Source organism: Mirounga angustirostris, unplaced genomic scaffold (assembly GCF_029215605.1).
Source record: "Mirounga angustirostris isolate CCGP_5_RB_7025 unplaced genomic scaffold, mMirAng1.0.hap1 SCAF_4, whole genome shotgun sequence".
In the NCBI taxonomy this organism is placed as follows: Eukaryota; Metazoa; Chordata; class Mammalia; order Carnivora; family Phocidae; genus Mirounga; species Mirounga angustirostris.
In genome coordinates this window covers 33,527,082-33,553,742 of record NW_026991712.1, presented here as the reverse complement: position 1 = coordinate 33,553,742, position 26,661 = coordinate 33,527,082, and the positions used below count along the sequence as shown (strand labels likewise).

Genomic DNA, 26,661 nt, shown 5'->3' with positions numbered 1-26,661 from the left:
TAGTTTTCACTTTCCATTTACCTCTATGTATTCTCTAATTTCCCTTGTGATTTCTTCTCTGATCCATCGGTTGTTTAAGAGAGTATTGTTTAATTTCCACAAATTAGTGAACTTTCCAGTTTTTCTTCATTATTGATTTTTAACTTCATCCTTTTGTGGTTGGAATACTTACTTTGTGTAATATCTATCTTTTTAAATTTATTGAGACTTAATTTGTGACCTAAAGTAGGGTCTGTCCTAGAAAATATTCCATGTGCAGTTGAGAAGAATATGTCTGCTATTGTTGTTGGATGGAACATTGTGTATATGTCTGTTAGCTCTACTTGGTTTATTGTGTTGTTCAAGTCTTCGATTTCCTTAGTCATCTTCTGTCTGTTTGTTCCATCCATTATCGAAAGTGTGGTATTGAAGTCTCTAACCGCTAGTGTAGAGCTGCCTATTTCTCTCTTCAATTCTGTCAGTTTTTGCTTCATATATTTTGCTGGTCTATTATTAGATATGTAATTGTCTATAATTGTTACATCTTCTTGCTATTGAAAATTTTATTAATATATAATGTCCTTCTTTGTCTCTTGTAACTTTTTTTGACTTAAAGTCTATTTTGTGTGATCTTAGTATTGCCCTCCTGGCTCTCTTTTGGTTACTATTTGCATGGAATATCTTTTTCTATCCTTTCACTTTCAATCTATTTGTGACTTTGGATCTAAAACGAGTCTGATGGAGCCTATAGTTGGATCATGTAATTTTATCCATTCTTCAAATAGCTGTCTTTGAAGAGTTTAACCCATTTACATTAAAAGTAATTCTCAATGAAGAAGGACTTCTTTAATTTTGGTGTTTGTATTCCATATGCTTTATAGTTTCTTTATCCTTCATTTCCTGCATCTTTTGTATTTAGTTGATTTTTTTGTAGTGAGACATTTACTTTTTCATACCCTTTTCTGTACAAACTGTTTTTTTTGTGGTTACCACAGGGATTACATTTAGCATTCTCAAGTAATAAAACTCTAATTTTGAATTTTTATCAGCTTAACTTCAATGACATAAAAAACCTCTGCTCATTACAGCTCCATCCTTCCCCCTTACAGTTGTTGATGTCACCAAATTACCTGTTTATATATTGTGTGCCCAAATATATAAACTAATAATTCTTTTAAATGCAGTAGTCTCTTAAATTATGTAGAAAACAACATTTGGAATTACAGACTGAAGTTATGATAATGCTAGCTTTTAGACTAATAATTAACAAAATAATGTATTAATGTCTTAAATCATGTAGAGAATAAAAAGTGGAATTACAAATTGTTACAACAATATTAGCTTTTATAATTTCTCATGCAGTTACCTTTATTGAGATCTTTATTTCTTCATTTGGCTTCGAGTTACAGTCTAGTGTTCATTTTACCCTGCAGGACTCCCATTAGCCTGTCTTGAAGCGGGTAACAAACTCCCCTTTCTTCTGTTTATCTGGGATTTCTCTCTCACTTTTGAATGATAGTTTTGCTGGATATAGGATTCTTGTTTGACAGTTTTCCTTTAACACATCGAATATATCTGGCCACTGCCTTCTGGTTTCCGAAGTTTCTGATGAGAAATCTGCTAGTAATCTTACTGAGTATCGTGTATATGTGACAAGCCACTTATCTGCTGCTCCTCTTAAGGTTCTTTCTTTATCTATGGCTTTAGAAGGTTTGGTTATAATGTGTCTCACTCTTTGAGTTCATCTTACTTGGAGTTTGTTGATTTTCTTGGATGTTTACATTTATGTCTTTCATCAAATTTGGGAAGTTTTCAGCCATTATTTCTTCAAATATTCTCCTTGCTCATTTCTTTCTCCTTCTGGGATAACCAGAATGCATATGTTTGTTACCTTGATGGTGTCTGAAGGCCCTTAGGTTCTATTCACTTTTCTTCATTCTTTTTGATTTCTGTTCCTCAGACTCAGTATTTCCATTGCCGTAGCTTCACATTTGTTGATCTGTTCCTCTGCCTGCTCAAATCTCCCTTTGACTCCTCCCTCTAGTGAATTTTTCATATCAGCTATTGTACTTTTCAGCCCCGGGATTTCTTTTTGGTTTCTATGTAGATCTTTTTTTTTCTTTACTGCTATTTCCATTTTGTTCACACATCATTTTCTTGACTTTTTTCACATCTTTCTTTAGTTCTCTGAACATCTTTAAGATTGTTGTTCTAAAGTCTTTGTCTGTTAGATCCTCCACCAGGTCTTTTTAGGGACAGTTTCTGTTTTTTCCTTTGAGTGGCTCTTATTTCCTGTTTTTCTTTATGCCTCATGATTGCATTGTTGTTGTTGGAAACTGGACATTTGAATCTAATAATGCGGTATCTCTGGAAATCAGAGTTTCCCTTTTCTTTAGGGTTTGTTGCTTTTTTTTCTTATTGTTTTTATTTTTTGATTGTTATTGGCTGTCTCTGTGCCAAAGGTCAGCATGAGGTATGAACTTAAAGTCTTCTCAGGTCTTTCCTGAGCAAACACCTTTCTCTGGGAATGTATAGTCATTTTTCTAATTTTTCCTGAATATGTTCTTGCTTTTAAATATTATAGTCTTCAATATCTGGCTCTCAGGAGGGGAAAAAGAGAAAAATAAAGGGAAAGAAAGGGAGAAAAAGGGCACTAGCTCTTTAAATCCCCTGGAGGTAACTTCACCCAGAGTGACAGGTGTTTGCAACACTAGGGATAGGTGCAGTAATAATGGCTGCCCTGGTTTTTGTCTGTACCTCTTGGACCAGACATAGTAATCCACAATCAGAGTACAGGTGTATAATATTTGGAGGCCAGGATCCTTTTTTTAAGGTTTTTATTTTAATTCCAGTTATTTAACATACAGTGTTATATTAGTTTCAGGTGTACAACATAATGAGTCAGCATTTCCATATATCTCCTGGTGCTCATCACAAGTGCACTCTTTAATCCCCATCACCTGTCTAACCCATCCTCCCACCCACCTCTCCTCTGGTAACCATCAGTTTGTTCTCTGTAGTTAATATCTGTTTCTTGGTTTGTCTTTCTCTTTTTCCCCTTTGCTCATTTCTTAAATTCTACATATGAGTGAAATCGTATGGTATTTGTTTTTCTCTGACTTATTTTGCTTAGCATAATACTCCCTAGCTCCATCCACATCATTGCAAATGGCAAGATTTCATTCTTTCTTTATGGCTGAATAATATTCCATCGTATATATACACCACATATTCTTTGTCCATTCATCTATTGAGGGACACTTGGGCTGCTTGCATAATTTGGCTATTGTAAATAATGCTGCTATAAACATAGGGATGCATGTATATCTTTGAATTAGTGTTTTTGTATTCTTTGGGTAAATACCTACTAATGAAATTGCTGGATCATAAGGTAGTTCTATTTTTAATTTTTTGAGTAATCTACATACTGTTTTCCAGCGTGGCTGCACCAGTTTGCATTCCCACCAACAGTACATGAGGGTTCCTTTTTCTCCACATCCTTGCCAACACTTATTTCTTGTTTTGTTGATTTTAGCCATTCTGACAGGTATGAGGTGATACTGCATTGTAGTTTTGATTTGCCTTTCCCTTTTTGCTGACCCTGGTCTCTGCAAGTTGCGTGAAGCTGCTCTAGGAACACGTGTGAGGCTAGCCAAAGGGGAAAGGATGGAGGATGGGTAGCTGCCACTGTGCTGAAAGCTGAAATTGACTGAAAGTAACTGCAGTTTACCACCAAATTTTCTCCTGGAAATTGTAATTGTTTCAATAAACTCCAAAGTTTCAAAATAGGTATATTAGACAGATTCTGCCGGTACAATTATCGTCTAGATGGGGAGACAGATTCCTGTGCTTCCTACTCTACCATCTTCCCATCATTGGGATTTTACCAAATTCTCTACTTCACCTTCTTCCACTTTTGTTTTCATAATTTAAAATTCATCACCTTTGGAACTACATCTTTTATTAAGGAGACATAATTCTCTTTAATGCTTCTGTGCCTTTTTACTCATTGTTTCCTCTGTCTAGAGTCCTCTTCTCTATTTTGTCCATTTATACAGATTCTTCCAAATCCAGCTTAGATATTTCTTTCTTCATAAATCCTAATAGCTTTTATCAGTACTTGCTCAGTATCTTCTATATGTTTTTATTACTGTCCAGATTGTACTGTGATTTATTTGTTTAGTTATATGTTTTGCCTGTTGGTTTCTTAAGAGCAGAGATTGTTTTTTATTAATGTCTTTATCATAAGTATTTAACACAATTACTAAGGGATAGGAAATACTTACATGGTTGATATTCAAATTATTTAACAGTCAGCAGACCCTGGATGCCAGCCAATCAGAATATATACCTGACTAAGCAGAATAGGCAATGGCTATTACTCTATACTTTCATATCCTGTCTGGATATTATTCCTAGGTGCTTAGTTAATGCCTATAGACTGTGGATGATTAGTGGGCAAGAGCATTTTTTTTTTTAAATCTGTTTCATGTAGTGATTGTGTATGATTATGGCTTTCCTACATGAAGTAAAGATCCTTAAATACATTTCCAACTAAGTCCAAAACAACCTGAATATGGGTATTCATAGTTTTGAAATCTCTTCACCAGTTGATTCCTATAAAGTCTTTGTGTGCCATAATTTTATCAGTTATGTTGTTTTCAGTATAACTGGGAATGATTGGAAGCATCTAGATTACTCAGTCTGTAAGTAGTATCTTCTATCTCCACAAGCTGCTGAACATTGCTTCCTGCAATTTGATGAACTTTATTAAATATAGTGGTACCTATGAAAGTTTTAATAAAATTATACTTATGGACTCACCAGTTAACATCTTTTTTGCTACTCACTTGTGGAACAGAAGAATAACCTTTTTTCTCATGAAGGATTTCCTATCTTTACCAGTGAGCAATATTAATTTGTAAAAGTTTTCCAAAGCCAGTCTTGATTACTGCTTGTATGCTGCTAATAACTTCAGTTTTCTTCATGTAACATTAATAGATTTCTTTAGGGTTTGAATGTTTTGTTAATAAATGATGCTGCAAGAGAGATGGGTTCACACTGTTGTTTGATGATTATGTCTTAAGAGCAGAGTCTCTCAGGGTCTCTGGAGCAATGCAGTCTTCCACAGGTTGGATATATAACTGGGAACTATATATCAAAGAGCATTTTCTTGTATATTCTCATACCTCCCTTCCTAACTTTTAACAAATTGCAAGGTATTAAATGGCATTAGTTTATTATTGGATAGCATATAATGAACAGGCTTTATAAGGTATGATCTACTTCAGTCTGCTTCTCCTTCTCCCTCTGCCCCTCGCCCCACTTGTGCTCTCTCTCTCTCAAGTAAATAAATACATAAAATCTTAAAAAAAGAACAATGCCAGTTAAAAGTGATAATCTTCACTGTTTCTTACCTTCAAATGATATTTCAGTATTTTTTTAACATATATTTTTTTAAGCAGGCTCCACGCCCAGCATGGACCCCAACACAGGGCTTGAACTCACTACCCTGAGATCAAGACCTGAACTGTGATCAAGAGTGGGAGGCTCAACTGAGACACCCAGGCACTCTGATATTTTTCAGTATTACTACAATCACGGTTAGGTTCTTTCTTAATTTTTCAAACTTTGTTCAGCCAGTACCATGCTTAGTTATTGGTATATAACTATAGCTTCCCTAGTGTTCACTGAACACTTAAGAAAACTCTGCACATTTAATAAGCAAGTATTGGTATTGCGTGGTGACACAGCTACACTTATAACAGTAATCTACAAGTGTATTGTGTATATCATGTATATATAACAGGAAGTTCTCAAGCCATCTGCCAGTTACGAATGAATACCTTACAGATGTATTGAGAAGCTAAGTTAAGAAAATCGCAATTACAGTGCAGAATAAGACTGCCAGGTGAATTTGTTCATCTGTAGTTTCTGTTACATCAAGGTGTAATACTAGTGTCTGATTTGAAAATATTCTCTAAAAATTGGTAACTCTAGATTATCGACATGAAAAGCCCCCACATTTTATTTATTTGCAATTTATGCAACTATCAAAATCATTAACAATATAACTGAACTAAAGTCTCATTTCTGTCTATATTTCTGGATTATTTGTCTTACAGTTTTGTTGATATATCAGATTCTTCTGTTTACTTTATCTTGCAAATATATAGTGCTTTATACTCTAAGGAAGTATTTGAGAAAGCACAGTTATATTTGGTCAGATAGATCTGCAGTTTTTCCACTAAGTTTAATTTTTGCTGAGGATTTTTGAAAAATAATATTTACCAACCTAAGGAAATGCCCTTTTATTCCTACTTCTCTTACCAAGTTAAAGAAATATACTTGTATTCCTAATTTTCTAAGAGTTACTTTAAATCATAAAATGGTGTGGAATTTTATCATATGCTTTTCTTCATTGATTGAGATAATCATCTGATTTTTCTTCCTTAGTCTGTTATATTGCATTATATAACTAAATTTTCTGATGTTGCACCATCCTTACATTCCTGTGGTTAATTGGTGGTTGACTGTGACAGGACATGTTTTCTAATTGTTTTGGATTTTGTTATTTAAGTTTTAGCTTATGTTTTGGCTCTCTTTACATATACATGAGTAGAATTGGCCTATGCTTAGCTTATGTCAAAATTATATTTGGCTCATAAAATGAGATATGTGACTTTTATTCTTTTTAAAATTTAATTTATGGAATAATTTATATAGGATATGAATTAATAACTGTCCCTTAAAACTTTGGTAGAATTCACCAGTAAAATTATAGCAATTACTACAGGTACCCTACTCATAGACTTCAGCCCATCCCAGATGACACCTGCAAATGGTTCTTGAACATACCAACAGCTTCCTGCATTTCTCTGCTTAAGGGCATTTTATGACCAATGAAGTAGGCTTAACCTGAGGGAGAAGGACAGAAGTGCCAATGAGCTAATAGATAAATACCCCCACTTCCTTGCCTCTTAGTGTGATGAGTCTGAGGGTTCTATCAAGACCAAGCTTCATTTGCCTTCAGAAATAACCTACTCTTTGACTGTTTATTGGCTTTTCTCTTTTACATATTTCACTTCCCCTCGTTTTACTGTACTTTTTGGGATCATCTTTCAAATAAACAGACAACTTTGCATTCAGATCTTTGGGTCAGGATCTGATTGTGGAGAAACCCAAAAAAGATAAAAACCACCTAGGTCTGGTATTTTTTGTAGAAGAGGTATTTAAAAAAATTATTAAATTGCAATATAATTCACATAACATCAAATCCACTATTTTAAAGTATGTAAGTTAGTGGTTTTTCGTATATTCACAGTGTTGTGCAACTATCATCAATATCAAATTCCAGAACATTCCATCACCCTGAAAAGAAACCCTATAGTCATTAGCAGTCACTCCTATCTCACTTTACACCCAGACAACTTCCAAACTACTTTCCTTCTCAATGGATTTACCTATTTTGGAAAGTTCATATAAATGGATTTATATAGTATGTTGCCTTTTGCGTCTGGCTTCTTTCACTTGGCATAATGCTATAAAGTTTCATCTGTGTTGTAGCAAGAATTAGTACTTCATTTCTCTTTATCGCTGAATAATATTTCCTTGTATGGATATACCACATGTTGTTTATTTGTTCAACAAGTGAAGGGCACTGGATTGTTTATGCTTTTTGGCTATTATGAATAATGCTTTTAGGAACATACATTTACGATGTATGTTCTGTGAACATACATTTTCAATTATCTTGGGCAGTAATTACCTAGTACTGGAATTGCTGGGTCATGTGATAATTCTGTATAAGTTTTTGAAGAACTGCCAAACTGTTTTCCACAGTGACTGCTCCATTTTATGTTCTTTACCATCAATGTACAAGGGTTACAATATCCTATATTCTCACCAATACTTGTTATTTTCCTTAAAAAAAAAATTACATCCATCCCAGTGGGTATGAAGTTGATTTGGGTTCATTTGCTACCACTACTGTCCACAACAGCTATTCCTAGAATCAGATGGGAGTCCAAGAGATTTGACACTGGGTACCAAAATTATCCACATGAGATTTAAAATGGACTTAATGTGAAAAATCTAGTATCCCTTGCTCATTAGAGACTGGGGTTTGAATTCTGACTGCATTGCTTATCAGCTGGAAGACACTGTCTATGTGACTTAACCTCCTCAATCTTCAGTTTCTTCATCCTTTAACTGAGAGGAATTAGCATACATTAAATGGGATAACAAATATACAAGAATTAGAAGAGTGCCTGGAACATAGGGAAAACTCAACCAATGCTACTTACTGTTGTTAGTATTGTTGTTGTTAGTAGCTGTGGTGGTGGTGCTCTTACTAGGACCAGAGTTTGGTTACAAAGCAGTTTACAGACCAGAGCCTGGCTATGCAGAGTGAGGTCTGCAGACCTGCAGAAGCAGCACAGCTGAGAGACTGTTAAAGACATAGAATCCCTGCATCTTTGCCCTCAGACCCAGGACTCAGAATCTACATTTTAACAAGATCCCTTGGTGACTCAAATGCACATTGCAGTTTGATGAGCACTGGTTTAGTCTATCATCTTGCTGCTCTCAACTTATCCAACTCCTTATAGCAGGCAGTATCCACAAGTTTGTTTTTAATTTATTTTAACAGCTTTATTGAGGTGTAATTGTTATACAAGAAAATGCACATCTTTAATGTAAACAATTTGATGGACTTGAGCAAATGCATACACTTGTGAAACCATCACCGCAGTCAAGAGTGATAAACATTTGGAATCTGGAAAGTTCTTAAATATTATTTGATTTTTTTCTTAAAGACAATTTCATGAAAGCCTATGTATTTGGACTGTAGAAATTTGCTAAGTAAACATTTTAAAGAAAGAAACATATAACTGTTATGTACTTATTGTTAATATATTAATTCACTCATTCCTTGAGCTTGTCTTGGTGTTTTCTAGGCATGTGGGATAGAGCAGTAAACTAAAACAGACAAACATCTCTACTTTCCTGGACAATATATTCTAATTAGGAGATGCACACAACATGAATATTAATGATGAATAAGTATTATTAAGAAGGTGTAAATGCGCTGGAAAAAAATTAAAATCTAGATACTTTTGGGTGGTGTTGGAAATTTAATTTGGATGGCCTTAAGAGTGACAGTTGAGCAACGACTTGAAAGAGATGAGGGAGTTATTGGCATTGTAGATAAGTAGGCGAAAAGCAGTCCAGATTGAGGTAACAGTGAATACAAGAGTCCTATGGTACGAGAGTGCTTGACATGTTGGAAAATAGCAAGGAAGTGTATGGCTGGAGTAGAGCAAGTGGGTGAGAAGAGTGATAGACAAGAGTTAGACAGTAAGATTGCAGAGGACCTTCTGGACAGTAAGATTGCAGAGGAAATGCTAAGGACTTCGGCATTTATTCTGAGCAAGATGGGGAGTATTAAAAGATTCTGACCAAAAATGTGACATGATGTGAGTTACATTTTAAAATATTTTATTTATTTATTTATTTATTTATTTTTAAAGATTTTATTTATTTATTTGAGAGATAGAATGAGAGAGAGAGTGCACATGAGAGGGGGGAGGGTCAGAGGGAGAAGCAGACTCCCTGCTGAGCAGGGAGCCCGATGCGGACTCGATCCTGGGACTCCAGGATCATGACCTGAGCCAAAGGCAGTCACTTAACCAACTGAGCCACCCAGGCGCCCTACATTTTAAAATATTTTAAAGGGTTTACTTCACTGTTTTGTTGAGATAGATTAATGGGAAAAGTGAGAAAAGGATGGAACCTGGGAGACCAGTTATGAGATTATTGCAGTAATTTAGGCAAGTGATGTTGGTGACTTAGACCAGGGTGGTTGAGGTAGAGATGGTGAGATGTCGTCTCTGTAGATATAGTTTAAAGTAGAACCAAGAAGATTTTCTGGCGGAATCTATGGGATGTGGGAGAAAAAGATGATTCCAAGATGTCTGGCCTGAGGCAAACTGGGAGGCTTCAGAGTCAGCATTAACTGCTATGAGTGAGACTGGATGGGACAGTTTTGGGGTGAAGGTCTGGAATTCAGTTTGGACATGTTAAATTTGAGATGAATCAAAATACAGATGCACTAAAGCTTAGATATAAGGCTATGTTTTTAATTTTGTGTTGTGATAGTGTTGTGAGTATCAACACACTAGAATTGTAAATTCTTAGAATAGTAAATGTCTCTTGGATAGGTCAAGTATGACTTGCCTTTTATTGAACCTTGCTTTGAAGTAGGTCACACGACTGTATGTGATGAGTGATGTTATTGCTTTTTAGCAGTTACAGGAGCAGGAAGTACAATTTAAAGGAAGTCCATATAGTAGTCTATGGCTTCTGAAAATTTACTTACAGGAAACCATGGAAGATCCCAAACAGTTTTGTCCCTTAACTTTAAAGTTTTAAAGAATTACTAGTAAGAATCTGAGAAACAGGTAAATGAAGCTTTATACTTGGGAATTTTTTCTCTGAATTACTACCTCTTCCTTAAAAATACCCCCCCCCCCAAGAGTTCCAGTGATTTCCATATCACCATATCTTGTTAGTATTATGTTAGGATAGCGTCTAGTTTTATACTCCCTGTTTTCTTCAATTTGGATGAATTATCATCATCTTTACTGTCTGATAACCTTCATATAAATGTTCTGGCCTCCTTCCTTTTATAACATGTCCTCTTCAGAAATTGTCACGTTCTGTTTTCCATTTTAAATGAAATCCTCAAGATGAATATGCTTTCTATTTAAGAAAAGTTAAACTTGCTTCCCCCATTTTTAAATCATAATTTTACTTTAAATTTATTGAAATGATTTTATAATTCTATAATTTAGACGTAACTTTTAAATTCTTCTAAATGATGGAAAAGAAAACTGACAACTGATAGTTGTATTTATTCACATCTTTGAGTCAGTATGCAGTGAAAAATAATTATTCTAATTAATATCACATTTTATAATATACTCTTTGAACTCACTTTTTAATTTTGTTAAAGTTACTGTTTTTTAACTGAAATTTAATTTATTTTTAGGGAAAAAGGGGTTAACAATGTAGAGCTAATATACAAAGAAGCCAGTGAGTTCAGCTTGAACAAAGTGCTGTAGCACAGACTAGTGGGAAAACTTAGTAATTGCAGAAACATTCACTTTCCTTAATCTTGCTGGGTATACCTACTGTGTAAGAGTTGTCCTAAAAAAAAATTACTTAAAGAAATTTAAACTTAAAATGCAGTTGTGAATTAAAATGAGATTTGGAAGTCAAATATTTATTATGAAGGCAACGATTACCTTATCCTGATAATAATATGCAATAAAATCTTTTTAATGACTACTTTGGCAACCACTTCCCTAGTTTTTTGGTAACATTCAATTTAGAACAGAGTTTATAAAATAAATCACATACTTTGATGAAGAGAAAAATAAAACAACACCACAAAATATGTACAGCTAATTGATTACCTTTGATATAATTGACTCCTTTACTCACACCCCTCCATATAAAAGCCCCTGAAAGTAAGCTATATTCTATTTTTAAAAACATTTGTATGAAAATTCAGTAATTGATTCTCAGTTAACTAATATATTTATGTTAAATACATCTTTACTTTCAGTGTGATTATAAGTATCAGTAAATATTTTCACTAGTCCAGTTAACCTTGATTGGTTTCTAGTCTGACTTTCCTTCTTACATATTCCCAACTCCTCCTCCTGTTTTTTTCTTTTCCTTCTTATTTATTTATTTATTTTTTAAAGATTTTATTTATTTGACAGAGAGATGGACAGTGAGAGAGGGAAAACGAGCAGGGGGAAGGTCAGAAGGAGAAGCAGACTCCTCGCTGAGCAGGGAGCCCAATGTGGGGCTCGATCCCAGGACCCTGGGATCATGACCTGAGCCGAAGGCAGATGCTTAACGACTGAACCACCCTGACGCCCCTTTCTTTTTTATTTTGAAACATTTCAAAAATGTCAAGTTTAGAGAATAATACCAACCTTATACAAATCTTAGTGTTTTGCCATATTTGTTTTATATTTTTCTTTTTCTTTTTTTAGAGCTAGAGCGATTATCTTGAATACTTTATACATATATGCTGCTAATCCGTAGATAGTATTATTTTGCAAGGTTTGTAATGCTGTATCACGGATCATACTGTATTTACTCCTCTGAAGCTTGTTTTATTTATTAACTCTGTAGTTCTAGTTATCTCAACATTTAGACTCATCAAAACCCAATTCATTCGTTTTGACTGCTGAATAGAATTCTTCTGTATGAATATGCTACACTTTATCCATTGTCATGTTGATTTAGGTTATCCAGATTTCTTCTAATGGAAGCGGTGCTACTTATACATACCTGTTCATGTCTTCTTGCCTTTTTTTTTTTTTTAAGATTTTATTTATTTATTTGACAGAGAGAGACACAGCGAAAGAGGGAATACAAGCAGGGGGAATGGGAGAGGGAGAAGCAGGCTTCCCGCGGAGCAGGGAGCCCGATGCGGGGCTCGATCCCAGGACCCTGGGATCATGACCTGAGCCGAAGGCAGCCGCTTAACGACTGAGCCACCCAGGCGCCCCTGCAATGTTTGCTACTGTCAGACTTTTAAATATTGCCAAACTGATGACCTGTTATCCTACTGTGATGTTTGTCTCTCTCTTATTGAATATGGAAACTCTCCATATACTCTGAATGCATACCCTTTGTTAGCTGTATCCGTTGTAATAAAACCTCTTCCAGATGGTGGTTTCTCTTTTTACTTTATTATTTTACTATTCAAAAGTAAACCTTTTAATACAATAGAATTTATCTTTTTTATTTTTAACTTCCATCATCTCATATAGATACAATAGATACTCATCTCATATAGATACAATAAAAAGAAAAGAAAAAACTTTTTGTGTGGAGAACTTTTAGGATCTACTCTTTTAACAACTTTCCTATATATCATATAGTGGTGTTGACTATAGTCCCCATGTTGTACATGACATCCCTAGTACTTATAACTGGAAGTTTGTACCTTTTGACCACCTTCCTCCATCAAGTCTGTCACTAGTAACCACAAGTCTGGTCTCTTTTTCTAAGAGTTTCATCTCTCTTCTGTTTTATCTTAATTTAATTTATTGCTATGTAAATTTATAAGCTAAAATTCTGGGTGCAAAACCAAAAATCTTTCTATAACAGTTATGTCTGTTTTAGCAGAAAGATGTTAAAAATTAAGAATTGTATCATGGCATAAAACAAACTACTTTAATATGTAGAGATAAAAATAGAGTTTAGGGAAAGTGGAAAGAGGAGTAAAGGTTCAAATTTAGGTAGGGTGGTATAATTTTTAATTCTTTTATTTCTCTGAGCCTTTAAAGTATGAGTTAAATTGTGTTTTTTTTCTCAATTGGGTGTTTTGTTTGGCTAAATAGGGCGGATATCTGAAATTTAAGTAATATTGACTGACTGGTAATATAATAAATCATTGTATTTTCAACTTAATTATCTTGTCCTTCATTTTCATTATCATTTCTTGTCTTTTAATTAATATTTGGCATCTCGAATTGCCAAAATGTGAGATGGACCCATCATACTATGGGTATTATAATGTTGTTGAAATTGCTACTCAATTATCTGATCGTTTCAATTTTCTAACTTAATTGGTTGCTTACTGTAAGGTCGTGCAACTGAATACTAATATGATCTAACCACCTCAGTTCTGTAATTTAATTGGTTGAATCCAGTTTCAGCTTCATTCGGTAACTCTTTTTGGAGAACACTCAAAAAGTGAATGAGTCCCTTAATACTTACGATATTGCTTTCTGGTTTTTTCCAAAGGAACTCGCTACTACTAACATGCTATGTATAGCACGGTATAGCTCAACCATAGGTCCTCGTGGTTCTCCCCCCGTAATTACACAGATTTTTCCTTTTGACTCTCCCAAACTGGCTCTTTTCTCTAGTTTCTGAAGTTTGCCTCAGGCCCTCCTACCCCTGATGTTTTCTGCTGTTTTTTTTTTTTTTTTAGATTACAGACTTCAGTTAATTTTGCTGTAAAACCTGGCACTTTTAACCTCTTTTCTTTAAGTAGTATCAACTCTGGGTAGTATAGGCTATTGTCATATTCCCTGGGGACACTTTGCCTGGACTAGGTTTCTCTCTCCTCCAGCCTCCTATCCCACAACTACCCAGAGCAGAGGAATCAGACTTTTCTGTCTGCATATGGGTCTGGTCCATACTTTGTACTTAGGCAATTATTAATCCCTGAACATAGCTGACAATGCTCGAATCATGGTATAATAGGTATATTATATTTGAAGTGCCTCCCAGTTTGGATTCTTTGATCAGTAAGCCAGCTTCTTTTTTCTTTCTTTCTTTCTTTTTTTTTGCTATTTAAGGCAATGGGTGGGTTAAGAGAAGCTACAAAATGGGAAACCTGAAGCTCATTACTTCAAGCCTAAAGGTAATTGGGGACAGCGTTAGGTATACAGAAAAGGAAAGTCAAGGAAAAGCCGGCCCCCCCGCCCCCCTTCTATCCTTGTGCATTGTAGGGAAGGAGAAAGAAGACAGAGGTAAGGCCAGTAGATGATCAGAAGTTTGGTCTAATAACTTCTTTCTAGGCTTTGACCCAGGAGGAGGATGCCTATTGGTTAAATTGAAGGGCAGCTTTTACCCTTCTTAATATTTGAGGTTCTTGCAAGAGACCACCTATCTGGATGCTCTAGCACCCACTGGGGGCATGGCTACTTCAGATGAATTCAGCAGTGCATCATGGCCAAGAAAGGGCCAGCATTAGCTTTCCAGAACTATCCTTAGTTCCAGTGTGGCATGGAGGACATGAAAGTAGCTGCGTGTCCCTGTCATGACATCCCCCTATCCTGAGGGATGAGAGATGAAGGATGAGATGACTTTGCAGAAGAGGCTTCCAAACAGATAGCTTGAGCCATGGCTGAATAGAGGATTATTTGGGGACTAAGCGGATTCAGCAGTGCCTTGAGATCTGAGGTGAGATCGAGTCAATAGTGGAGCACAATCCTATCAAAATTGAGAAGAACCAGAATGAATTAGATGAGTTGCAGATTTCAGCAGCAGAAGCCCCATAGAACACCTAGACACATTCTTGGAATACAGCAGGGAAAGGGGCAGAAATATCAGAAATAGAGAATTTATCCAAAGGAGCTATTTAACAGACTAAAATTATGTGAGTGTTTTTTTTTTTTTTAATTTGGCTAGTATGCTGTTGAGGAAAATCAGATAAAAAATAAATAAGCTATGTTTTGTTGCAAGTAAGTTTTCAAAGCTACAACAATTGGTAACAGAAAAGAGTTTGCAACAACTAAGATTTGGAGATGTTCCAGGTTAAAGCTTCTTCTGTCCTGCTATCTGCTGAGAGACTTACGGAAGACACCATAGAATTTTCTTGCTTCAGTCCGCAAATGCGGCTGTAGCTAGAGAGGCCATGCTTGTCGTTCAAGGGGAATTTGGGAAAGTCTTGCTGTTTGTCTTGAGGTATTAGATGAAGCAAAATTTCTGATTTTTGTTTTGTAATCCGGAAGCCTGTTACTTAGCGATTACAGTGATCTCTTAATTGCTTAAGGAATGTATTTGAAAACTGGAGACTTCTAGAATATGTGTCAGTACTTCAACTTTGCAAATCTACTGGGACAGTGCTGGGGGAGGGGCTTGTCAGTTAGTAGTTACAAATTCCACCAAATTCTGCCTTTTGAGACACGGAGACACCATGGCTCTGGTGATGGGGACTTCTGGGTAATGCTGTGATTGAGCCTGTCTGGATTTCCAGGTCTCTTGCAGACCTTTTCTGAATCCTTGTTCTTTTCAAACACAGCCTGGGTCAGGGGAGAAGAAGATATCAAGGGATCTATGGTGGGAATGCATTCATTTTGTAGCATTTATCATAATTGTAATAGAAACAGTATTTGTACAATTATTTGTTTTGCTTCTTGTCTCTCCCATGACACTTTAAATTCCCCAGTAAAGACTATGTCTGTTGAACTGTATTTACCAGTGCTTAACATAGTGCCTGCCATATACGAGGCATTTGGTGAATATTGTCTGAATGAGTAAATAATTAATGAATTAGTATTAATAGCTATTGGCCCATCTATAAATAAACTGGAATTTTATGGTCTGAATTAATTTTTATGATAAATTGCAGCTTCATCCAAGTTTACTTACTAATACTGAATGCAGTATTAATCTTTTAATATTACTAGTTGGATTAACAACAAGTTTTCTGTAAGAAAAAGCCCTGATTTGTGGCATTTTCCAATTTCTGTTGTCTAAATACGCCTCCAGGGCTGATTTCAAGCTAAGCCACATTACTCTGTTGAATGTGGAGTTGGGAAGAAATGTGCACAACTGGATCTTATGACTCGGTGAAAGCTGGCTCCAGAACTGCCCTGAAGCACTTTCCTGTGTGAGTTTAGGAATGTACTGTTCTTCACATACAAAGGTTGTGCTGGTGATACACATTCAACAACATGTAATCTAATCTAATCTAATCTAATCTAATCTAATCTCAGTTAGCTAAGGGAATGCTATCAGCTATGAAGGATAAACTCAAAAAGTGTCTGTAGCTCAATATTATGGACGTTTGTTTCTTATTTACAGTCCACATTACAGTCCACATTGGTCTGGCTGATCAGCAGAGGGCTCTCTTCCAAGGGCTCATTCAGGTTCCTGGGCTCCTTTTTTTTTTTTTTTTAATTTAATTTTATTATGTTATATTAGTCACCATACATTACATCATTAGTTTTTGTTGTACTGTTCCATGATTCATTGTTTGCATATAACACCCAGTGCTCCATACAGAATGTGCCCTCCTCAATACCCACCACCAGGCTAACCCATCCCCACAGCCCCCTCCCCTCTAAAACCCTCAGTTTGTTTCTCAGAGTCCATAGTCCTCATGGTTCGTCTCCCCCTCCGATTTCCCCCCCTTCATTTTTCCCTTCCTACTATCTTTTTTTTAACATATAATGTATTATTTGTTTCAGAGGTACTGGTCTGTGATTCATCAGTCTTACACAATTCACAGTGCTCACCATAGCACATACCCTCCCCAATGTCTATCACCCAGCCACCCCATCCCTCCCACCCCCACCACTCCAGCAACCCTCAGTTTATTTCCAGAGATTAAGAATTCCTCATATCAGTGAGGTCATATGATACATGTCTTTCTCTGATTGACTTACTTCGCTTAGCATAATACCCTCCAGTTCCAGCCACATCATAGCAAGTGGCAAGATTTCATTCCTTTTGATGGCTGCATAATATTCCATTGTATATATATATACCACATGTTCTTTATCCATTCATCTGCCGATGGACATCTTGGCTCTTTCCATAGTTTGGCTATTGTGGACATTGCTGCTATAAACATCGGGGTGCATGTACCCCTTCAGATCACTACATTTGTATCTTTGGGGTAAATACCCAGTAGTGTAATTGCTGGACCATATGGTAGCTCTATTTTCAACTTTTTGAGGAACCTCCACACTGTGCAGAGTGGCTGCACCAGCTTGCATTTCCACCAACAGTGTAGGAGGGTTCCCTTTTCTCCACATGCTCGCCAACATCTGTCGTTTCCTGACTTGTAAATTTTAGCCATTCTGACTGGTGTGAGGTGGTATCTCATTGAGGTTTTGATTTGGATTTCCCTGATGCTGAGCGATGTTGAACACTTTTTCGTGTGTCTGTTGGCCATTTGGATGTCGTCTTTGGAAAAATGTGTGTTCATGTCTTCTGCCCATTCCTTGATTGGATTATTTGTTCTTTGGGTGTTGAGTTTGATAAGTTCTTTATAGATTTCAGATACTAGCCCTTTACCTGATATGTCATTTGCAAATATCTTCTCTCATTCTGTCGGTTGTCATTTGATTTTGTTGACTGTTTCTTTTGCTGTGCAAAAGCTTTTTATCTTGATGAAGTCCCAATAGTTCATTTTTGCTCTGGGCTCCTTTTTTGGTAGCTCCTTTATCTCCTAGGTCTTGAATGAAGAGCGTGATGGTAGTATATGAGAGGTGTTTTTTTTAAAAAAGATTTTATTTATTTATTTGACAGAGAGAGAGAGGGTACAAGCAGGGGGAGTGGCAGGCAGAAGGAGAGGGAGAAGCAGGCTCCTTGCTGAGCGGGGAGCCTGATGTGGGGCTCGATCCCAGGACCCTGGGATCATGACCTGAGCTGAAGGCACACACTTAACCGACTGAGCCACCCGGGTGCCCCATATATGAGAATTTTTTAATGGCACACATCATTGTACTTATAATCAAATAACCAGGACATAGTCATATGGCCATGGCCATCCCTAAGTACAAGGGAGATTGAGAAATGCAGCATCCTGGGGAAAAAGAAAATAAATTTAATAGTTAGCCAGGATCTTTCAGTTTTCTAGTCATATGACAGATTAAGCTGATCAATTTATATTCTCTGACTAATATACACATTTATAAGCAGGCTGCAATGATGAGAAGTGGAGTCTAGTAAATTCTTTTATGTGTACAGAGTTCGCTGGATCTTATAAATTGGTCTATGGTCTAACCAATAATCCTTTGCTTCCCTGAATTACTCTATTATTTATTATCCCTATTTAAATGAAAATTACATTTTTTGCAGGGCTTTAAATTCTTTTAAATTATTGTATGCACTTGACATAATTTTGTTTTTCTTTGGCTGTTCAGCTTAGCGCTTGCATTTATTATTTATATAATTTTTAAGAAATATTTCTATTTTCCTTAGTTTTTTTTCCCTCCCTTTCAAACCCACCAAGGTTGTTTGTAGAACGGAACATATGATAATAAGTGGCAAATTTGGGTCATTAGAGAGTATTCCATCTCTTAATATTGCTATACTACTCTGAAAAATTTGGCATATTTAGAAATGAAGGTAATAATACCTTATAATTTTGAATCCTATATGCCTTTGTATTCTCAGGGCCTTGGTGTTTTCGATATTTATGAAGATCAGCAAAGTTAATAGGCCCTAACCATGGCTATTTACAAGCATATGTATTACTAAGATATTTTTTAACAGCATTCATCGTATGATACACTTGCCGATTAACTTAACTGGTTAAAGGGTTTCATTAACAAAAGCCCTGTGATTTTGTTCCCAAATCAGTTTAATTTTGTTTCATAGACACATACCTTACCTCTGATAGACATTAATAATTTCATAACCAGTTAGTTAAAAGTCCTCTCCTACGTACACGTGCGTATGTGTTTGTGAGACGGAGTCCAGTATCCTCAGTTCAGAAGTTACATTGCTGTGTGTGTGAGGGGCTTTGAGTGGAAGCGTCAGCCTCTGTACTACTTCAAGTGAGTGGATTTGTTTCCTGAGCTTTAAAGATGAACAAGCTTTTAATCCAGGAATGAGCAGAGATAGTAAAAGAAGAAAAGGAAAGTGAATTGGGTGTTAGGATATGAGGATCCTAAGAGCTGGCAGTTCAGGGGGGAGCATAGTCTAGTCAGAAAAGCAAGCAGCCAACGTGGGTATCCCGGAGAGTATGGGGAGAGAATACTGAGAGAGTCGTTAACAGGAATTGTACAGCATCCTTCAAGCCTTCTACTCATTTATCTTATATTAGTAGCCCCTGGGTGTTAACAGGTGAGGAAAATGAAGCGCATCGTTCTTCCAAGTCTTGTTCTCATTTTGGGCTACACAGAAATGTTACTGTTACCATTTGTACGATGACTAGTTCACGCTAGGTAAATGGGTGAGGCTACGCACAGCCCCCTGTAGTCACTGAGGAGCATACATGTAACCCATTCCTCATATCAAGTTGGGAATCTCTGCTTCAACCAGTGGTTCTCTAACTTTACCCTGCATCAGAATCACCTATAGCATTTGGCCAAAAAGTCACAGATTTCTGGGTCCTGCCCCAGAATTTCTGATTCAGTAGGTCTGGAATGGGGTCTGAGAATTTGCACTTTAAAAAAAAAAAAAAAAGATTTTATCTATCCTCTTGACAGAGAGAGAGGGAACACAAGCAGGGGGAGCTGCAGAGGGAGAGGGAGAAGCAGACTCCCCGCTGAGCAGGGAGCCCGATGCGGGGCTCTATCCCAGGACCCTGGGATCATGACCTGAGCCGAAGGCGGACGCCTAACGACTGAGCCACCCAGGCGCCCCGAGAATCTGCACTTCTAACAAGTTCCCAGGTGATATGGATGCCATTGTCCCAGGGATAGTCTCTGAGAATCTCTGCTCCAGAAGAACTTGTAACTTGCTTACTTTGTCGCAAATAATGAAGCAGCAGTAGGTTGTTTCTGCAGATGATTGTGATTGGATGCTTGTCTGTCTCACCAACTCACTTCTGTTTTATTGTCAGTCACCAGGCACAAAGGGTATTATTTTTCAGTACTCTGACTTATTCTAAATGGATTCATATCATGAAATCATATAGCTTATATTGTCACTGTAATATGAATAGTAATCTGTTTAAAATAAGACAGAAAGGTTGAAATTCAAACTTTATTTTATAAACATTATTTTGTGGTTCTATATTTAGTTTACCTTTCACATTTAAGAGAGATCTGCAGTACCAATATTTGTCACAAGATGGCATCAAAAGGCTGAAGATTTTGGTTGAAACTTCATTTTTGAGAGTTGGATGTATTTCATGAGTATTCAAACCAAAAGAAATTTGTACCATGAGGTATTTTTTTTTAATATGGGTGATATTTTGGTATTTTCATATCAGAAATACTTTCTTATTTACTTATAAAAATAAAATAGGCACATATATTGACATTATTGATGACTAATTCTTTTAGAAATCAGTGAAACATAAATCTTAGTGTAATAGTATCCAATATCTTATCATCTTTTCCCAAGAAGGATTTCAAAAGAATTCAAGTTAGTAAGCATTTAAAGGTCTTACTGTCCTGTGATTGATAACGTCCCTTTATGCAAATAGACGATGTAAACCCTGTCCCCAATGAGCTTTGAATTTAGTTGGGGGGGCAAAAGAAATGTATATACAGTTCAAAGAGATAACAAAATAATAAAAATGATTAAGTACAATGTAGTACGATATGGATTATACAAACATTATGAAGAAGAATGAGGCCAATTAAGCAAAAATTTTAAATGGCATTTTACAAAAAATCTTTGTATCAGTTGAAAACACCATAATGAATCTTCCTTTTACTGCGATTATCTATCTATTATTATTATAACTTATTTAAACTATAAAGAAGTGTTTGGCAATCTTGAGAGCTGTGTAAGTTTCAGTATTTGACATAAACGTCAGAAAACACTCGAAATATGAACTCACCTTTTATTTCATGAATATATAATTTTATTTTTTCTGATTAATTGAAAAAAGATTTCTTAGAAGAAGGTGAAGGTTTTGTGGTCACAAAGATAGTAGTTAAAATATTCTTAGATTCCTGGAGTCTGAAAAACATATCTATTAAAAAATCAAGTGTAGAATGGTGGTTACCAGGGGTGGGGGGTGGGCAGAAAGGGGATTTGCTGTTTAAGGAGTATAGTTTGAGTTTTGCAAAATGAACAAGTTTTGAAGATATGTTTCACTGCTCTGTGAATATACTTAGCACCATCAAACTGTGTACTTAAAAATGGTTAAAGTGGTAAATTTTTTTTACCACAAAAAGGAAAAAAAACAAGTATCCTTTATAAATTATGAGCAATTAATAGGTTTATATTGAGGATCAACAGTGTTCCTAGCTTTATTTTAGCCATTAAGAGCTACTTAAAAGAAATAAATACCCCTTCAAGAAGCTTATAATGTAATTAATTGGTGATAGAAGATTAACCTAATTATTAGTAGGTCATCTACTAGAAGTCTAAATATAGCAAGCATTGTGCTGGACATTTTATATAAGTTATTTCCAATCTTTAGTTCTCAAAACAATATAGGAAAAAATAGTACTATCATCCCAGTTTCCCTATTTTATCACTAAGGAAACTGTTTTATAGATATGAAGGTTCAGCACCTTGTTCAAGGTTGCACAGTTTCTAATCTTGGAGTTGGTGTTTTAACCTAAGTCTGTCTAGCCTCAAAATCCATTTTCCCTATACTACACCATGCTCCTAATTTAAATAAAAAGTAATTAAAGAATACATATAAACAACCAGTAATTTGGGACTCTAGTTTGGTATTTCTGCTGTTGGTTAACATTGCCTGTTATATTATAATTATGCTGACAAAATTAAAAGATACGTGCTATAATAAATGGTAGCAGTTAATTGGGATTGTATTTTAACTTCAGAAAGGATAAGCATAGGATTTTTTGTTGTTGGTTTGAACTGCCTTCTCTTTTGATTTGTGTTTAACTTTTGGAGACACTAATTTTTCTTCCCTCTGTCTTCGTGTGCAGGTTATGTGGGTATGTAATTTGTGCCGAAAACAACAAGAAATCCTCACTAAATCAGGAGCATGGTTTTATAATAGTGGATCTAATACACCACAGCAACCTGATCAGAAGGCTCTCCAAGGACTGCGGAATGAGGAGGCGCCTCAGGAGAAGAAAGCAAAAGTGCATGAGCAGGCCCAGTTCCAAGGACCCTCAGGTGACTTATCTGTACCTGCAGTGGAGAAAAGTCGCTCTCATGGGCTCACAAGACAGGATTCTATTAAAAATGGGTCAGGAGTGAAGCACCAAATTGCCAGTGACATAGCTTCAGACAGGTAAACATTTTGTTTAATCTTTAGGTAAACATTATTTTTAACCTTCATTCCAAACAGAAATAAAAATATATGAAATGTTTAGGCAACAAGTTGTCTAAATGTAATGTCAATGTCCATGTGTTATATATAAATGCCGGAAGTGATGTTCAGGACTTGAGCTTTTAGAAGTTTGAACAATCTTAGGTTTATTCTGATTTTCCAGAAGGAAGAAATGAAATAAAACAGGGGATTTAGATAGAAGGCTATTGGCATAGGAAAGACAGACTGGGATAAGAGCCATGGGAATGAAGAAGAGATGCTTTTAAGACATTTTAGAGAGGTTGCATTGAAGGAACTAGCCAGAAGTGGGAGGTAAGAGAATGGGAAAAGTTACTGAGGTCTCTAAAAGTTCCACCTTGGGCTGAAGGATGAGGTAGTTTTCCAGGCAGGTAGATCCCGATGAAAGGATTTCACAAGTTTGCTGTTATCTGTGGGCTAACTCTGTTACTACTATTTGGGATCAATTCCATGGGCTTCTTCGTGTTAAAAATGTTAGACTTTTACAAATAGTATTTATGGTTCTATGTTTCCTGCCTTTGGAAGGGGAGAATGAAACATTTTCATGGGAAGATTATTTTTCTATACCACATTCCTATTTGAATTGCAAATTAAAAAAAAAATCTGTTTTATACTATTTCTGTCACCCAGAAGTGGCCAATAAATTTCTGTGTGAATAAGTCCAAAGTCATGCATTTGTGGAAAATCAAACCTAAAATTATACTAATAGGATGGTGGGTTCTGAGCATTCATTTATCACAGGTAAGATAATTGGAAGTCACTTTATACAGTGCCTAAAGTGTCACCCCGATGTATTGCTATGTCTTAGGAGAATAATAAAATGATGACTTCACCAGTTCTTTTGAAAACTAGCAAAAGTTAAACAATGTAATCCTATCTTTGGGCAAAACAGTGGTGGTTTCATGGCTGAAATACCATGAACATGTCTCAGTGTAAAATCTCAGGAACCCAAGAATTTTAAGTTTAGAGGACCATCTTCGATTGAGGTCCACCTTAAGCAGACAAAATAGTTTATTTGGAGGGCGGACCCAGGCACCACCTATAGGGGAGTGAGCAATGATTCGGTTAAGAGAGAAAAACACAATAGTAGGTGTATTCAAGAGCAGGTTACCTCTTTTGGCCAATGTGTCTCAATTTTACTGAGACTTCTGGGAGACAGGGTACAATGGCCTCAGAGTTATCCTACCTAATGGGCAAGGAGATTGGGGTATTTATCCCTATCTCTCCTTTGTTATTGGTCTGGGGTTGTTCCGGAGGGTGTTAACTCTTTGGAACTCACTGGCCAAGCATGTTCTTGTGGCCAGAGAAAGCACTCAGGCAGAGTATTACAAATATGGTAAGGAGACAGTGCTGTGTAGGGACTGGTAAATGATGAGGCAGTGTGAGTGGGGAGGACTTTAGAAATCAATAAAGCCTGTAAAATGGCAACTACAGTGGTCACGGTATATGAATTTGGGTGAAAAAATAGATGATAACCAGTGGAGGTAGGATTTTCAATGAATGAATGACTAAGTAAAACGGATAATGCGAACATAGATGCATTCTGCAAAAACTAGATAGATACATGAGATAGTTTCCTTTGGAGTTTAGAAAGATGGTTTAGGAAGAATAAAAGGAAATACTAAAACACTAGATCATGTAATAGATTATGAAGTTTTGGGATGCATTTCATCAGGAAGTTGTGGATGTTAAAAATAAATCCAACAAGTTTATGAATGATTAATTCATCTTTGTAAGGAAGCTAGATTCATCTCTCTAATCTTTGAAGATGGCGGTGATGAGAACAAATATATCTCTTTCAGTATTATCTCTCAACTCTTCTGTTGACAAAGGATTAGCCTGGATGAACAGTAGAATCTGATCCATTGTGGGGAAGCAAGATATAGTAGTTCTTTTTTTTTTTTTCCCTTCTCTTTTGCCCGGTGACTTTGGCTGCCATTACTAGTAAGTGTGTACCTTAATGACTCAAAGTATTCTGTAAGTATATCCTTCCTTTCTGAAGCTCATATAAGTCAAACCAGTAGCTCCTTTTGTGTATAAGAATTACTCTAGTGGGCGCTTGGGTGGCTCAGTTGGTTAAGCGACTGCCTTCGGCTCAGGTCATGATCCTGGAGTCCCTGGATCGAGTCCCGCATCGGGCTCCCTGCTCGGCAGGGAGCCTGCTTCTGCCTCTGATTCTCCCCCCTCTCATGTGCTCTCTCTCTCTCGTTCTCTCTGTCTCAAATAAAAAAAAAAAAAAGAATTACTCTAGTCAGGAAAGAAGAGTGTTTTAGATTTAGTAGTTATGCCTAGAAAATGGAATTGGTTATTATTTGTAAAAGCTTTTATTTGAAAAATACTTTCTCTTCAAGAATAATTCAATTCCCCTTATCATAAGCAAAAACAGAGCGTTTGTTTTATTATTTTTAAATGTAGATTCTGTAGCAATTTGTCATGTGTGCATCTATGAACCCACGGAATTCTTTCTCCTAGAGCATGGGGTCAGCAAACTGTGCCTCCAGGCCACATCTGGCTTGCCTCCTGTGTTTTGTAAATAAAGATTTCCTGGAACACCCCATACTATTCATTTACTTAGTGTTTCCTGGCTATTTTCAGCTACAACTCCAGGGTTGGGTAGTTTTAAGGGACTATATGGCTCTCATAGCCTAAAATATTTACTCTGACCCTTTGCAGAAAATGTTGGCCAACTCCTACCCTAGAGAGTAGTTAGTTCTCTTGTTCTGTTGATAGGTCTGCTTTCTTTGCCCATTTTTTGTTACTCTTTAAATCATTTCAGTTAAGCCTGTTTTCTTGTAGATATACCACATCTTCTTTATCCATTCATCTATGGATGGACATCTGAGCTCTTTCCATATTTTAGGCCTGTTTTCTTGTTCTGCTTTCTCCCTGTCCCTCTCCCAGGCTCTCCCTCCCTCTTTCCTTCCTTTTTTTCTCTGGGTCCCCTGTCTCTCTCTCTTTCTCTTTTTCTCTCCGCATCGCTCTCCTTCCTTACCAGAATGGATCTTCTAGCAGTTTGAGCTAGACAGTGAAATGGAGCTACTGATAAGGAATATAACTTCGGTTTAAAGTATTATTAGTAATTTGTTTCCTCAGTATCATTCAGAAACTAGTGCTCTCAAGAAGAGAAGCTTTGGCTCAATTAATTTAAATCTCTATAGATCTTAGAATTGTGTTTGACAGATACAAAAGTATTTTACATTTTCTTCTTTTAAGGAGTTTTAGTTTAATCTTTAACTACAGGAGCTTTGACCTGTTTTATGACTTTTTTCTTCCCTCACAGGTTTTGGACGCTTAGTATTTATTGAGTGAATGAATATCAATTGGCCCTAGATCTTGGCTTTGAGTTAATGAATATTTACCTAATTAGTTTATTCATAACAATGGCATATGTTTATCATCAGTTTAGATGCAAAATATTGTTAGAAGTTTTCAAATATGTTTTTTATTTCAGAATAAATTTTGAAATCACCATTTTTAAAAAATTATGTGCAGTTTGCTTACCCTTTGTTATGTCCCTCAGGAATGCCCAGTGGCTTCCCAGCCTTTAATTTACACTCATATAATGTGGTGACCTTGTTAAAATATAGATTTGAATTCTGTACTTCTGAAGTAGGACTTGATAATCTGTATTTTCACAAGCTTCCAAGTGATACCAGTACTTCTCGTGCAGGCCGGTAGTGAGGCAGCAGGGCATCTAAGAAGATCTTCGGGAGGGAAACACCACTGGCCTTTAATAGCTCAATGGCGGTTGTCCTCTTTGGCTCTACCACCAAGAGGCATACCACTCAGTGCACATGTAAGGTTCTTAGAAGCGACGTAATCGTTCATTTGAATATACCGTTCTGACATATTTATTGAATGGAGGACAAAGGTGGAAACCAGCTAGCTACCTGGTGGCAGATTGACTACATTCATGTAGCTGCAAGCACCTAACTCCTTTATTATGATGTTGTGGCTGA

General features: G+C 36.3%; 1 protein-coding gene across 2 annotated transcripts in view; it reads left to right on the top strand.

Moving 5' to 3' along the window:
* RIMS2 (regulating synaptic membrane exocytosis 2) overlaps positions 1 to 26,661 on the top strand; it is a 581,950-nt gene that overhangs the window by 148,309 nt on the left and 406,980 nt on the right. For both annotated transcript variants that reach the window (XM_064588000.1, XM_064588001.1), the window contains exon 5: positions 22,335 to 22,645. In XM_064588000.1, the coding sequence (XP_064444070.1) occupies positions 22,335 to 22,645 (311 nt within the window). The remainder of the gene's footprint in view (positions 1 to 22,334; positions 22,646 to 26,661) is intronic.